The following is a 17,651-nucleotide window of genomic DNA, read 5'->3' as shown; positions in this document are numbered from 1 at the left end:
AAGACAAGGAAGCACCATCAAGTCAAATCAGGGATAATCAAGACAAGGAAGCACCATGAAGTGAAATCAAGGATAATCAAGGAAAGGAAGCACCATTAAGTGAAATCAGGGATAATCAAGACAAGGAAGCACCATCAAGTGAAATCAGGGATAATCAAGACAAGGAAGTATAACAAGAACATGAGCTTGATGCAGCAACTGTGCATGTACCAATTAGTTTATCTGAAATGTTGAATGTAGACTTTGATCCATTTGAAGGGTTGCATGATAGTGAAAACAACAACAGAACAGACCCTACAACAATCCACCTTGGTAGTGAATATCAAGACTTTGATCAAGATAATGGGGGTTTATTTGATGGTCAATCAGACGAGTTCAATTCAGAAAAGGGTGAAGATGATTATGGTGATGATGATGATAGTGATTCTGATAGTGATGTTATAGTAGACATAGACAATGAAATTGATGACATTGATGTTGACATGAGTGACTTTAGAATGAACATTGATGAAGGTGTGGAGTATTCAGGGTTTGGGTTTAACAATGATGTAGAAGACGAACAAGAAACAGATGAAGAAGAAGACCTTGAAGTAATTGATTGTGATGGATGGGAGTCATTAGGAGAAGACTCTGATACTGAAAAGAACAGGAGGGTTCTATTAAAACGATTGGGTAAGGAGAAAGTATGTTCACATGGTGAGGTGCATAAATCTAGTTTTTATGTGGGACAGATGTGGAAGTCAAAGAAAGATCTTAAGAATAAAGTGGATGAGCATGCACTTGAAACAAGGAGGAATCTTGCTTTTAAAAAGAATGATGCAACAAGACTAAGGGCATATTGCAAAGGAGTTGTGCTTGGTACCAATGTCAGTGGGCCACATGTGGATGATGGGACAAGTGGTGCAAGTGGGTCCCATGTGTTAGGTGGGACAGATAAAGTAAATAAAGGCAAGGGCAAAGCAGTAAATTCAAAAGCTACCACTTGTACTTGGCACTTATATGCATCTAGGTCTTCGAAGGATGGGAATTGGTATGTGAAAACGTACAGTCTGAAGCACACTTGCCTTCAATCAAGGAAAATTCGAGCTTGCACAGCCACTTTTCTTGCAAAACATATTACTAGACAAGTTCAATTAAACCCCACGGTTCCAATTCGATCCTTACAAGAAGACTTTCAACAGACATACTCAGTGGGGATTTCAAAGCATAAGATGTTTAGGGCTAAGGTAAGGGCTACAAAGAATGTTGTTGGGGACTACTCAAAGCAGTATGACTTGCTTAGAGATTATGCACTCGAATTACAGTCCACCAATCCAAACACCACAGTGAAGATAGATGTTGTAAGTGAGCCTAACCCGAACTTGGCCACTAGGCATTTTAAGAGAATTTACATATGTTTAGGGCCACTGAAGTTGGGGTTTAAAGCTGGTATGAGGGACCTTCTTGGTCTTGATGGTGCCTTTATGAAAGGCCATTTCATTGGCAAATATTGACAGCTGTAAGCTTAGACTCCAACAATGGTATATATCCACTTGCATATGCCATAGTAGAATCTGAAAATACTGGAAGTTGGAAATGGTTCTTGGAATGTCTAGGGGATGATTTCGAGATAGGGTCTAATTCTAACTTCACATTTATCAGTGATAGGCAAAAGGTAATTCTTTATTTATGCATGATGCCTTTCTTTATTTATGCATAATGCCTTTACAATATTATAATTAACATGTATTGATTCAATATTATATTTACTTTTTAGGGTGTGATACCTGCTATAGAACAATTATTTCCAAATACAGAGCATAGGTATTGTTTAAGACACATCCATGAAAACATGAGGAAACAATGGAGAGCTAGGGAGTTCAAGGAGTTTATTTGGAGGTGTGCAACAACAACCACAATTCAAGAATTTCAATCTACAATGAGGGAGTTAGCTGAGTATGACAGGGCTGCACATGATTGGTTGAATCAAATACCACCAATGCATTGGGCAAGAAGCCATTTTACAGGTAACTAAAATTGATCTTATTACTTGATATGCAACTATTTTTTATTGGCCAATGATTTTAATTGTGGATTATGTAGATAGGGCCATCTCACATGTGCTTATAAATAACATGTGTGGAGTCCTGAATGGTAAGTTGGAGAAAGGAAGGGATAAGCCAATCATTACATGCTTGGAATTTATAAGAGAATATCTAATGAAGAGGATCTGCAATGTGGTTAAAGAGCAAAGGAAATGCCAAGGTCCTCTCACACCTACTGCAACCAAATTGTTAAAGAAGAATGAGCAACAAGCAACTGAGTATATTGCAAGGTGGAACGGTGGTGGAAAGTATCAGGTAGCTGGACCATGGAATGATCAACATGTTGTGGACATTAACCAGATGACATGCACCTGTAGGAAGTGGGAGTTGACAGTAATCCCTTGCATGCATGCCATAGCCACTTGGAGTGAGATGACAGACAATGGGGAAATGGTAGGGGAGCTGTACACTTGGGTACACAAAGTTTATTTACTGGATACTTGGAAGGTTGTGTATGACTTTAAAGTTGAACCTATAAAAGGTAGGGCAATGTGGCCTAAAAGTGATTGTCCCACTAGAATTATCCCACCTCCATACCACAAAATGCCTGGCAGGCCAAAGAAGAAAAGAAGACAGTCCATGGAGGAGAGAATGAGCCAAAAGGAAAAGTCCAGTCAAATTGAAAGTGTGATAACAAGTCAAAGTCAAACTCAAGGATCCAAAGAAGTGGAGAAGCTTAGTAGGAAATTTGGGAGTGTCACTTGTGGTAAATGCAAACAAAAAGGACACAACAAAAGGACATGTAAAGGTCAAGGTGCAGGTCAACAAGAGGGTGGAGGAGCTAATGAGGGTCATGGTCAAGAGTAGTTTGAATGGTCAAGGGTAATGTTAAGTTGTTAAATCATCTTTTGGTCTAATTTGTTTAACAATTATTAGTATGTTAAGTTATTTTGCAATTCCAAAACTCATGTGGTTGCTTCTTTTTTGTTGCACTTGGATATTGTAATGACAATTGCTTTTGGTTATGTGCAATGGTATTGTAATTTGCATTGACTTATTTGGATTATATCTTATGATTCAATAGCACTTAGTAAGTTCCAAAATGGTATTGTACTTTTCTTAATACCGTTTCCTGTATTGTATTACCATTATAGTCTCCATAATAACAACAATTAAATAAGATAATATTCCATACATTATAATTCGAGGTACAAGGTTCATGAAATGACCATTATAGTATTCAAAGGCCTATTCATCAAAACAATAAGATCCCAAAAAAACCTTAGCACCATAGGTAGAATTTAACCCTAATCACTAATTCCACATCCAGAAAACAAGAAAAAAAATCCAACTGCACCACAAGTAGAACTTCAATTTACAAACTTCATCTTCTAATTCTTTCACTGTCATCTTTAGGTAAAACCTCAAATTCTGAATTTCATCTTCTAACTCTTTCACTGAAAGCTTCAAATTGTTCATGCTCTCCAGTAGACCGGGAATGATAGCCTTAGCACGATCACACATTGGAGGATCAAACCATCCAAGGAATCGATATTTTGAGTCCTTTCAAAGATGAGCACACAAAATTAGGGCAACAATAAGGTGTTTGATTTCAAAAATTAGAACGCTACTTTACTGGTAGAGGGCATGCGTAGAACCGTCGGCCTGGATTAAATGGAGTCCACGATGTGCGCAACACAAAATTGTTGCCACAAAAGCATATGATCTTTACCATTTTTGCAGAGAGAGCCATTCGGGAAGATGGGTTTAAGTCGAGGTTAAATAGAGAAATGAGATTGCAATTTTGGTCCCATAAATGAAAGGACAAAAATACCCTCGCGTGCATGGCACGTGGGGAAGAAAACGGAATGCCTCTAACGGCAGTTAGAGGCAGGGACCAAATCCACAGCTCAAATATCATATAAGGACGTTTTTTGCTAGCAAACTTTTTTTTGGACCTTACCCACAGAAATCTGCAAACCACAGGGACCATTTTTGCAATTTTGTCGTAATATTCTAAAGAATCATCTTTCATTCTTTCCTCAATTTGGTTTTTGTTGACACAACACCACTCGCATAGTTTTCCTCCGGTTGTGAAATCATCACACTTTTCTCATTTACAACAAAGACAAATGTAGCATGTACATCTTGACCGGGAAGAAGCATCAATCCAAAAAACTGCATTAGTTCCTAGATCTTTGAACCATTTACATCTGCTCAACTCCGCTTTAAGCAACCTAAAGTTTTTTTCCACATGATAGTGATAACAACATTGTTGAAAGAAAAGAAAAAGAAAAATAATCAGCATTCAATATCACTGATATCAAGATTTTTTTTCTAGAATTTATGTATCATATATATGTATTTGATTTCAATATTCAATTTCATCTGTATGTATCTAATTTCATATATATATATATATATATATATATATATATATATATATATATATATATATATATATATATATATATATATATATAATTTCAACCACGTACCAGGAAAATAAGCAACAAGACGAAAATATTTAAGCATTTATTTCAAAAAAAGAAATAGCTTTGGAGGAGTACTGTTGCCGGAGATGGAGTGACAAGAAACAAGTGGTCGGTGCGGGTGAAAGAGTGGCGGAGGAATGTGATGGTTGGCAATGCTGTTGTGGTCGATGGTGCAGATGTGCTCGAAGGTGTTGTTAGCTGCGACTTTAATGCGTCGACAATGGAAGTCGTCGAAGTTATGGAGGAAGAAAGCTTGACCGAATAGAGGAGAAAGAAAAGGGTGGTACATTTTTCAGCAATGGGAATGAAAAAAGAAGAGGGGTGAATTAGGGCATAAAGAGGAAAGTGGGTTATTTCACCGATCAGACGTCTTTTTCTTTTACTTATTTGGTAAGAGGCTATTGACATTTTTTGTAAAAAAAAAAAACAAACAGTCTTACGTGACCGAGTAAGACATTACCTCTTATTGGACTCAGTAAGAGGGAAAACAAACAAACCCTAAGTCATTATCCCTAAATAACTATTTTAACAAAAAGGAGTTTGTATAAAGTTGATAACAACATAATAAAACAAATAAAAAGATAGATGTTGTTTAGTATTGTTTTTCGATACTAAATGAATTAAAAAGTTTATTTTTGTTCCCCAATTTTACAATTTACATTATCTTTTGAGCTAAAAAAAGATAAATTTACCTTAATGAATATAATAGATCTAAAATTACTCGGTTGATATTTTTGTTCCCATTCGATTGGTTTCTTGATTTGTTTTGCACGGGTTCATCATCTCTTATTTTACAAGATAATAAAAGTTGGGCCCTATTTTATGAAGTCCAAAGTTATTGAAGGTATTGACGGCTCATTAACATGTTTTTAAAAGTTCGCTTAAGTTTCTTAGGTCCCCTCCATCTATTCCATTGGCGAATCTAGAATAAAATAATACGTGGTTCCCAAATTAAATGAAGCCGATAAAAAAAATCAACGACACTTGTGAGGGGTCGGGTCGGGTCGGTTTGTGTATGATTTAATAAAATATAACTGAAAAAAACCGATTAGGCACCACCAATTAAAATTTTTAAAAAACCAACAAAATATAACTGAAAAACTCGAACGGTTTAATGAAAACTAGTTGATTATTAGTGCACTGATACCTTATTATTTATAAAAACTATATATTATATTTAACCTTATATATTTAATAGTATAACTGCCCTTTGTAACTTATTTTTTTCTCTCTTTTTAAAATGGTTTTTTAAGACATTTTTTAAAAAACAAACTCAAGGTAGATCCTCTATTTTTTAAGATAGTTCCTAATTTTTGTGATATATAAATTATAAATGAAATTGAAATTTTAGATAGATCCTAAGACCTACCTTCTTCCTTATTAGATACGCCCCTGATCCAAAATTTGTGATATATATATATATATATATATATATATATATATATATATATATATATATATATATATATATATATATATATATATATTCTACATGTTGATGGGAGTTGGTTTTCTTTGTATGAAATCCAAAATATAGTTTCCTGTGCTTTGCATTGGAGTTGACAGTTTTCATTTTACTTGTTATTGCAAGTGCACCATAAGTGCCACAGGTTCCCCACCACCTAGTCTACGAGTTTTGGTGGAAGTTAGACTTCTTCTTATGAAGTTCAAAAATCTAAAAAACATTAACAAATTTTATGTTGTGTATATAAGATTATCTAAGCTTCTTAGACCCCAACCGCTTATTCTACGAGTCTTTGTGGGAGTTGGACTCATATTATAATGTCTAAATGGTTTCGACATGGAATTGACGAATTTGAAAAAAGATAAATTCATCACAAACAAATAAAGGCAAAAGAAGTATGTTTGACAGATTGACCACGTCTCAGTGTTTTTATCATATCCGGCTCCTTGGGACTCCGGTTTTGACGATTCAAGATGTTCCAGAAAGTATACACAATTATCTACATGTTTCGAGTTTTGTGTTTTTGAAGATTCGGTCATTTTCCTGCTCATAATCGATGAGTAAATCGAGGTCAGATTACTGTTTGAAAACAAGAATTAAAAAAAAAAAAGATAAATTAAAGTTGAAAGCTTGGGGCTAAAGTTGTTCAATGTTGAAAGTTGGAGGCGAATATATGTAGTTATTTTTTTATATAAGTTGAGGCTTTAAGCTTTACGTGATCAGGAGGATCGGGGTATAGAACACAATACACAAACCCTACGCAAGGGAATTTCCATCAGCCGCCTTACACCATACGCTGCCACCATCATCATCAGAACACCCTTAACCACCATATCCACATTATCTCCGCCATAATCATCTTCTGTAATTCAAGAAAAGCAAGCAAAGAAAAGGAGAGAAACGCAAGGAGGAAAATGGAACTTTACCTCTTTTGATGGTGCTGGTCTTTCTTTTTCCCTGATAGGATATTAAAAAAAAAAAAAGGGAGGTGCAAATTCTTATTTGGGCTATCAAATACGCACGCAACAAAACATTAAGGGGTATTTTTCTATTTTTTTTCCCTTTTAAGTTTAGTTTTATGTGCTTACACTTTTTGCCACAGTGATATAACTTAAATTATATTTTAGGTCCATTGTGGTGTTTAGAATTTGGATCAAAATGATGTTTCATCTTTATTTGATAACAGTTTATAATTTTAGTTTCATCGAGTAAAGTTTTTGTGGATTTAGTTGGCTTAGGTGAGATGATAATTATAATGCAGTTGATTTTGTATAAACCAATTTTATTGAAACTGAATGACACATATATATATATATATATATATATATATATATATATATATATATATATATATATATATATATATATATATATATATATATATATATATATATATATATATATATATATATATATATATATATATATATATATATATATATGAAGTTTAACAAGTAAATTTAAATTTTATCTATCACTTTAATTAGAGTTAATTTGTTTTCTTTAAATTTTAATATTTACATGCAATATTGACTTCGAAAAAAAGCTTTATTTGTGATATCATTTAAATATAAGTGTGTGTTTTCATTATCTTGCTAAAATTTAACATAGACTTGTGTTAGAGCGCTTTTAACAAAACCTTGAACTTAATGCTTTTTAAAATCATGAACTACATATAACTTTTGTTGATGTTAAGTTATTTGTTTTCAGATAATTGGTTTGACAAATTAATTGCATTAGAAAAACCATTGAATATGTATAAATCAACTAAGTCCTATTTTTTTTTCTCATAATTGTTAAATTGTTGAAAAGTTTGTGTTTGTTTATTTAGTTATCTTAATTTTCATTTTTATCCTGTTGAATTAAGTTTTATTTATTTTAATAGTTTTCTTAGTTTAATCAAATCAATCACTTTCGCAAGCAATTATCTAGTATAATCTTCTTAGTATAGGATAGTCCTTGTAGGTTCGATATCTGGTCTTATAAATTTAAGACAACATATTTACATAAGTTGTTATCTAGTTCAATCTTCTTAGTATAGGATAGTCCTTGTAGGTTCGATATCTAGTCTTATAAATTTAAGACAACATATTTACATAAGTTGTCTTATAAATTTAAGACAACATATTTACATAAGTTGTAAGTAAGCGTTTTTGTTAACAGATGCCTACAAAAATATACATATAAATTTAAGACAACATATTTACACAAGTTGTATGTATTAAACTAGTTTTTTTATGTTCTCCCGTTCTTGGTTTTGACTATGTTTTTTTCTTGGCATTGACTATGCTTTTTTCTTCGAGTCCTTTAAAGCTATAAGTACAAAAAGAAAACATAAACAATAAGTTGCATGTAGAAATTCATGATAGAATAATAACATAAACTAGCGAATTGTATGTAGATATTTGTAACAAAATAACAATATCAACAAGTAATATGCATGTAGAAAATCATAATTAAATAATAACAAAAAATAGTAAGATGTATTAAGAAATTTTATAACAGAATAAATACATAACCATTAAGTTGTATCTAGAAATTCATAATAGAATAATAACATAAAAATTTCATAGTAGAATGTTAACATAAATAATTAAGCATTCATAACATAATTATAACATAAAAGAGTAAATATAAATGAAGTTGAATTTTTGCTATTGGTTACATGTAAAAAACAAATAATATATATTTTGAGCAATGTAAACAAACTTTATGCTTTGATTATTTCATACGTCCATTAATAGTGATTTTCATATTTTGTTGTATCATTATTTGATAATTAAACAATTTGTAATGACTACATCTTAGCAAAAATGTACGAAATTATGATTGTTATAGTTTTGTGTCAAAAATACATATCCTAAATATATTGTTAATTGTGTACACTAATCATTAAGAAAATACACTAAATGTATACATAAAATCTTAAAGATAAAAGAATGGTTATACTTCAAATCAAGAGCATTTGTTGAATACAATAAACCTAAGTTTTAAGATATGTTTTCACCCACCAATTTGTTTGGTAAGTAAATTAAAAAAATGACAAAACAATAAAGTCAGAGTAAAAAAATTATAAACAATACACTATAACATAACAATTAACAAAGATTCTTTTTTGCTGGTTGTAGAACATCATCGAACAGATTTTGCATATTATTAAACAACTACTTAAAGATGAAACTCAAAACACAATATGCAATATAATACCCACATTCAAAACAAAATTTATAATACCAACTCTCTTTTTAATCCACAATTGCAGCATAGTTTCATTTTTAATCCAAAATAAAAATCTATTTTCGTTTTTAACCTACGATTGCAGCAAGATTACATTTTTAATCCAAAATGACTGCATACTTTTATTTTCAACCCACAAGTACATCATAGTTTCATTTTAACCCAAAATTATAGCCTACTTTCATTTTTAACCTATAATTGCAGCAAAGTTACATTTTTAACTCAAAATGACAACATACTTTCATTTTTAACCCACAATTGCAACACAGTTTCATTTTTAACCCACAATAACATACTATTTTTGTTTTTAATCCTTAATGGCCGTAAAGTTTCATTTTTAACCCAAAATGACAACATATTTTCATTTTTAACCCTCAATGGCTGCATAGTGTCATTTTTAACCCACGGTTATAGTATAGTTTCATTTTTAACCCACAACTATAGTACAGTTACATTTTTAACCCAAAATGATAGCATACATTCGTTTTTAACCCTCAATTGCAACATAGTTTCATTTTAAACCAAAATAATAGACTATTTTTTGTTTTTAACCCTCAAGGGCAGCAAAGTCTGATTTTTAACCGAAAATGTCTTCATACTTTTGTTTTAACCCTCAATGGTAGTATAGTTTCATTTTTAACGCACAGTTGCAGTAGAGTTTCATTTTTAACCTAAAATGATAGGCTACTTTCATTTTTTACCCACAATTGTAGCAAAGTTTCATTTTTAACCCAAAATCATAAATAATCAACAATTTTCATTCAAAAACATTAAAAAATGTTACGAAACATAAAACATTTCCAAATTATTCATACATCGAACCAAAAAAGAATGTTAAAAATGCCAGGAAACATATGAAATTTTCATTTGCTTACAAAAACAATACATCTCATCATTATTTCTCTTGAAATGATTCATTTGCCTGATACATGAAAAAAATAAAAAATTATTAATATAATTATTAGAGTTCTAAATCATGAAAAGTAAATTATTATTATTATAAGTACCTTTCTTTTTCAGTAAGTAGTAGTGTAATGACCAAATTCTTGACAATAAGAGCATGTTCATTTTTTTGGGGGCTTCTAAAGAAGACTTGATTCTACTAAAAATTTTAGGACACCATTTATAGTAGTTGGACCCAGAGAATCATAGACAAATAACTGTGACATCATATCTATTTGCAAAACTCCCATATAAGAATTTTGAGATGCATTCTCCAAAGATATAGATTTCTTTCGATTTGCTTGATAATCTAAAAGACTTATCAATAACATATTGAGTTTTTGTATCTCCAAATGGGAGTACCTTCCTTGCTTGTTAAATTAATTTAGTAAATTTTGAATGGACACATTATAGTGTGAAGGCACCAACTTCATTTTCATTATTCATTTCTCCGAGTCTAATATTAACACTACCCAATTTGTACCTAGCAATAAGGGTCCATCGTGGTAAAATATAGTGACTCAGGAGTTCTTTAACATGCTTCTTCATCACATATAGGCTATGTTTGTATAAAATCCTATTTGTCTTATACATAGCACACAAACATTTGACACTGACTTGATCCAATGAACGAAAGGTAACAATGCGCCAATACATATATCAACATCCAGTTGCCCAACTCAATATGTGCTTTCTTCTGTTATTTTTCTTAGTGTCTCGTGAGTTAAATTGGTAATAGCTTTAGTTTATTATTTTTTGAAAGTATCAAACATATTTCTAGTATAACATCTACCTACTTTTGCTTCAATTGCATGCACTAAAGAAAGAACAGGCATCGAGTTCATAGTCTTGAACTATCCATCTTCTTCTGCACCCCTTTAAGACTTAACTGATTTGTCGTATTGTACAACAAATTCATTCATCAAGGTCCTCGAGTTAACAAATCTATCAAAAAACAAATTGATACTCTCATTTCGTCTAGTTGTGGCCATACTAGCAAAGAAAATATCATTCAAGACGGGTTTAGCCCAACGTATATGTTTGTTATACATGTCATTAATCAAACATTGTTTTCCAGTTTATACTTACTACGTATAACTTCCCATGCTATTTCAAATTGTTTAGTGGTGTCACTATTTACCCATTCTTTGTATGATTTCTTGAAAATCATTGTAACAGGAAATATGCGATTGAAGGTGTTCTGTTTCATGCTTCATGATATGTCATGAACAAAAGCAATGTCGAGTCTTTGAAAACACTTTTTTTATTGCATTGCCCATTGCTTTGTCTTGATCGGTAATAATTGCCTTCGGATACTTGCTAAACATACATTTGAAGAAATGTTCTAATAACTACTTAAATGTTTCTTCCTTTTTGTTTTCAAGAAATGCTCCATGAAAAACTTTAGACTGTCCATGATAATTTACCCCAATTAAAGGAGCAAAAGACATCTTGAATTTGTTAATCATATAAGCGACATCAAACAAAATAATATCTCTGAATTTTGTATATGCATCTCTTTGTCTACTATCAGGTCAAAAATATAGTTCTAGGATACTCATCATCAGAAAAATCCATGACAAAATACTTGTCACTATCAACTAATGTTTTATCTTGAGAATGTTTTATAAGTCCATACAACTCTTTCCTCTATGTTGTTTTCTTTCCTCTTGAGAATGAATTTACTTTTTTAGTGTGAGAAGGTTTCAACCCTGCTTGACCAAATTGCACCATAAGAGATATACCTTCTATTATACGGTGGAAATTGCTATGAGATCAATGCTTCATCACCTTCATTTGTGTCATGGTCAATTTGTGATTGTATATCAATAAATAATTATACCAACCATTTCACATCCTTTTGTATTGTAATTCTAAAACTTTGCTTGGCATCCATTTTAACATCTCTACGATGTTTTTTCTCATTTCCACTTGAGTCATTTTTTTTCTGACTGTTTGAAACCATTTTCTTTGTTGCATACATATATCTTCTAATAAGGCTCATTTGTTTTCATGCTTTTAACCGTGTCATCTTTACGTATACCAAAGCCATGTAAGAAGGAGTAATTGTTATAAAATGTATAAGCATTGTCGAGTGTATTGAAATTTTTTCGCAGTATCCTTTCAAAATTATCTTTGTCTTCGTCAAATTTAATGTTCATATCGAAATCATTAACTTCTTCAGAATCATATGTTGTTTTGAAATCATTTGTGTCAACATTTTCATTTATATGCGATTCTATAGCCTCATCAGTTGCTTTAGTTTCAAACATCATGATCTGAACGAAAACACATGTTCCCGAACAAAAGATTAACACCAAAATTCTTTTTTCTTAAATAAAATTGAAACATTAATTGTAATAATCAAAATGAGAACCAAGAATAAACAACTGCAAAAATTAAATACATTGGTGCAACATTAATGATTAGTAAAAGTGGTGCAAGTGTTTGAAAAATGTAGATAGACTCTAGATTTTATATATGTCATCATATTTATTATATTAATTTGCAATGTATGTCACAAATTTGGTGTTTTATTTTTACATTTTATTATAAATATGACCAGTCTATAATTAACTGATAGTAATTCACCCAAATATAAGCTAGGCAACTAATTTATATATAAAAGTGACATTGCCAATAAGTCGAAAACATGCAATATGCAAGATTTTACCTATAAGTTGTTCATCAACATTATTACATGATTTATGGTTTGTTGGTTTAATTGATGAAAGAAAGTAAAATATTGTTGCATAAATTTGGTAAAAGAATAACATTGTTGTTAACACAATCATATGGAATTCGATTGAACACTTCTTATTTATAATCAAGAGATGCCTATACAAAATTTAGAGATGTTGTGTTTAATGTCACTTATATAAATAACAAATTCAAAATGCCTTTCACTCCTTTTAATGGTGTGAATCATCATGGGCAGTCTATACTTATTGGTGGAGCATTTCTTGAAAACGAAAAAGAAGAAACATTTAAATGGTTATTTGAACATTTCCTTAAATGTGTGTTTAGCAAGTATCTAAAGGCAATTATTACCCATTAATACAAAGCTATGGGCAATACAATAAAAAAGTGTTTCTAAAGACTCGACATTGCTTTTGTACATGGCATATCATGAAGTATGAAACTAAACTCCTTCAATCGTATGTTTCCAATTAGAATGATTTTCAAGAAAATGTATAGAGAATGGGTAAATAGTGACACCATTGAACAATTTGAGGCAACATGGAAAGTTATACGTAATAAGTATAAATTGGAAAGCAATGTTGGATTAGTGACATGTATAATGAACGCATACATTGGATTAAACTCGTCTTGAATGATGTTTTCTTTGCTTGTATGACCACAACCAGACGAAATGAGAGTATTAATTCGTTTTTTGATGGATTTGTTAAGTCGAGAACCTTGTTGAATGAACTTGTTGTATAATATGACAAATCAGTTAAGTCCCGAAGGGAGGCGGAAGAAGATGGATACTTCAAGACTATGAACTTGATGCATGTTCTTTCTACAATGTATCCAATTGAAGCAAAAGCAAGTCAATGCTAGAAAGATTTTTGATACTTTCAAAAAAGAATGAACTAAAGCTATTATCAATTTAACTCATGGGACTCTAAGAAAAATTACAGAAAAAAGCACATATTAAGTTGGGCAATTGGATGTTGATAAAAAAAATATTGGTAAATTGTTACCTCTCGTTCATTGGATCAAGCCGACGTCACATGTTCGTGTGCTATGTATGAGAAAAATGTGATTTTATACAAACATAGCCTATATGTGAAGATAAAGAAACATGTTAAAGAACTCCAGAGTCACTATATTTGACTGCGATGGACCCTTAATGCTTGGTACAAACTGGGTAGTGTTAGTATCGAACTCGGAGAAATGAATAATAAAAAATAGAGTTAGTGCCTTCACTCTATAGTGTGTCCGTTTAAATTTTACTAAACTAATTTAACAAGAAAGGGACTTCCTTTTAGAGATACAAAATCTCAATACGTTAAAATAGAGTTAGTTTTCCACTTGGATAAGTCTAATAACTATAACTGTCAATGTAACTTCAAGATCCAATTAGCAATTATAGCTCTCAATAGCCGCTGTTGAACTCTGACCTAGTCAATGATGCGTCCTTTAGATAAGGGATCATACAGTCCTCTGTTCTTCAAGATATCATGTGGACAAAGACATGGAATGTAGTCATACTCATTGTCCAACTAGTTGTTTCCCGGTTTCTGATTAGTTTGGCATAGAACTTAATTAAACATGTCAATTCAGTCCTGACCGGGCCCGACACATAAGTCAACACAAAATCATTGAGGGGCCCAAGATATCGCTTTTAATCCTTTTAGGATAAAAGAACAAATAATCTTTGACTTATATTCTTGTAATATTTACTCATTAAATCATACACAACAACATGTTTTATAACATCAAGTTACTGATACGTTTACGTATTATCAATGCACAACAAACTCGTAAACAAGAACTCATATATCTCGGTTTTAAAATTATACAATATTATCGTCTCACAATCACTCGTGATAAATTCCATGAAGTGATTCATGTGAGTGTGGGTGTAATCCAATACTCAAATCTTATTTAAGAAGCACTCATTAACGTTGCAACAAACTTTAGTTATGTCTAAACACTTAGACAATCAACAAGCCAATTCATGACAGTCTTGCCTCAAAACCTACTTCCAAATATAATCGACTGTGGATAGTTTGAAAAATTTCATTATTTAGGAAGTCAAAACATACAATAGTGAAACAATATTAAACAATTGACACAAGATAGTAACATTACTAATAAATAAAACTACTTTATTTAATCATCAAATGTCAATTACATTTTATCTATTACAAGTTTCTGAATAGCTATCTAATCACTAAAACTAATATCGTCATTCAGCCCAATACTCCTAGACTGCTGGATGTGCTTAACCCTACTCAGTCCCTTCGTAAGGGATTTGCTGGGTTCTCCTCTGACGATAACCTCTTCACTATGAGGAGTCTCTATTCGATCCGGTGTCTAATGAAGTGATATTCCCTGTTGATATGCCTCAATCTATCATGATCCCTCGGTTCCTTGGTTAAGGCGACCACACCCTCATTATCACAGAAAATTTCCATAGGCTCCTTAATGGTAGGTACAACTCCAATGTCTCCAATGAAGTTCTTTAGCCATATTGCCTCCTTCGATGCTACGCTCGCTGCTATGTACTCTGATTCGCACGTTGAATCAGTTACAGTCTCCTACTTGGAACTCCTCCAAGTCACTGCTCCTCTATTCACCTAGCTCGAGTGAGAGCGGAAATTATCTCGGTCGGTCTGAAATTAGGCGTCACTATACCCTGTCACTCTTAAGTTATCGATCCCACCAAGGCTAAGGACCCAGTGCTTAGTCCTTCGTAGGTACTTAAGAATGTATTTACTACTATCTAGTGAGCTCTAATAGGATTCCCTTGATATCGACTAACCATGCTCAAAACAAAAGCCACATCAGGGTGAGTACATGTCATAGCATACATAATCAAGCCAACGGCGAAATCATATGGTACTCGACTTATTTCTGCCATTTCGACATCAGTACTCAGACTCTGAGTCTTAATCAGTTTGGTATTGCTCTGGATAGGCAATTCTCCTTTCTTGGAATTCTCCATGTTGAAACGTTTCAACACCTTGTCCAAGTAGGTACTTTGACTAACTCCTATTATATAAGCAGCCTCTCCGAGGTCCTTCATAGCGAAATACTTCCCAAGCTAGGGCTTAACCTCCTGCAAGGTTGGGATGCCGTTTTGTATGAGTAATGTCATCCATATACAATACCAAGAAGCTAACTATACTACCACTAGCTTTGGCATATACATATGACTCATCCTCGCTTCTTGAAAAACCAAACTCTTTGACTTTCTCATCGAAACAAAGATTCGATCTGCGAGACATTTGTTTTAACCCATAGATGGATTTCTCAATCTTACGCACTCTATTAGGGTACTTTGCATCTAAAAAACCCTCTGGCTGACTCATGTAAACATCCCCAGCCAACTTCCCATTAAGGAAAGCGGTTTTGACATCCATATGCCATATTTCATAATCATGAAATGTATATATGTGGCTAGCATAGCCCTTATAGACTTGATCTTCGCTACTGTTGAGAAGGCCTCGTCATAGTCAACTCAAGGAGTTTGAGTAAAGCTCTTCGCAACCAATCGTGCCTTATAAGTGTGTACTTTCCCATCCATGTCGGTCTTTTTCTTGAAGAACCATTTGCACCCGACCGTCTTACGACCTGGTACATTGTAAACGAAGTTCCAAACTTGACTGTCATACATGGACTAAATCTCGCTGTTTGTCGCCTCTTTCCACTTTTTAGACTCTTGGCCCGCCATGGCTTCCTTGTAGTTATTAGGTTCATCCAAATTTATTAGTGTACTATCACTAATAAACGTATTACCTTCATTACTAATATGGAAACCATAAAACTCAGGTGCGACGCTAACTCTACTGGAACGTCTCAGAGGCAAGGACTCGTCAATTGGTTCAACAGGAGTTTCCTCCTCGGGTTGAGTGCTTGTGTTTGAGGTTTCTTCAACACCTGAATCTTGAAGCTCTTCAAGATCAATTTTCCTCCCACTATCCTCTTGGCATATGAGTTCTCTCTCTCTCTCTCTCTCTCTCTCTCTCTCTCAGAAAACCCCTATCCTCGTAACGAAGACAACATTGTCACTCGGTCTATAGAAGAGATATCCAAAGGACTTCTGTGGGTAGCCGATGAAAATATAACTCTCACTACGAGGTTCGATTTTGTCGTGATTCTCTCATCTTACCAAAGCCTTGCAACCCCAAACGTTGATATGTGCGAATGAGGGAACCTTCCATGTCCACATCTCGTGAGGTGTTTTGGCAACCTTCTTAGTTGGGACTAGATTAAGGATATGGACACCAGTCTCTAAGGCATGCCCCTAAAATGAGATAAGTAATGAGGCTCGACTCATCATGGAACGAATCATGTCCAACAAGCTTTAATTGCGCCTCTCAGCCACACCATTCAGCTACGTTGTCCTGGCATCAATTGTGAAACAATTCCACATTCCTTAAGATAGTCGTGGAACTCGATACTAAAATACTCACCTCCTCGATTGGATCGGAGAATCTTTATCTTCCTGCCCAATTGATTCTCCACTTTTTACATAAAGTTTTTGAACTTTTCAAAAGTTTATGAGTTATGTTTGATTAAGTAGATATACCCATATCGGCTATAATCATAGGTGAAAGTCACATAGAAGCGGTTTGCATCCCTTGTGGTGGATCTAAAGGGTGCACACACATCGTTGTGTATGAGATCAAATAATCCCTCACCCCTTTCACAAGTGTCGGCGAAGGGTGATTTAGTCATCTTTCCAACTAAACAAGACTCGCACGTGTCATCAGACCTAAGGTCAAATGTTTCTGACTTATGCTTGATTAAGTA

The 17,651-nt window shown here is 33.1% G+C and overlaps 1 protein-coding gene across 1 annotated transcript; it reads left to right on the top strand.

The window, feature by feature from the left end:
- Positions 1–227: 227 nt before the first annotated feature.
- On the top strand, positions 228–2,891 carry LOC128133411 (uncharacterized). Its single transcript, XM_052770833.1, has 4 exons — positions 228–1,428; positions 1,497–1,654; positions 1,757–2,006; positions 2,083–2,891. Exons 1-4 carry the CDS (start codon positions 228–230, stop codon positions 2,889–2,891), a joined length of 2,418 nt encoding a protein of 805 aa, XP_052626793.1.
- The last annotated feature ends 14,760 nt before the right edge of the window (positions 2,892–17,651 follow it).

This window comes from Lactuca sativa, chromosome 4 (assembly GCF_002870075.4).
Source record: "Lactuca sativa cultivar Salinas chromosome 4, Lsat_Salinas_v11, whole genome shotgun sequence".
Taxonomy (NCBI): Eukaryota; Viridiplantae; Streptophyta; class Magnoliopsida; order Asterales; family Asteraceae; genus Lactuca; species Lactuca sativa.
This window is presented reverse-complemented; position numbering and strand designations above follow the sequence as displayed.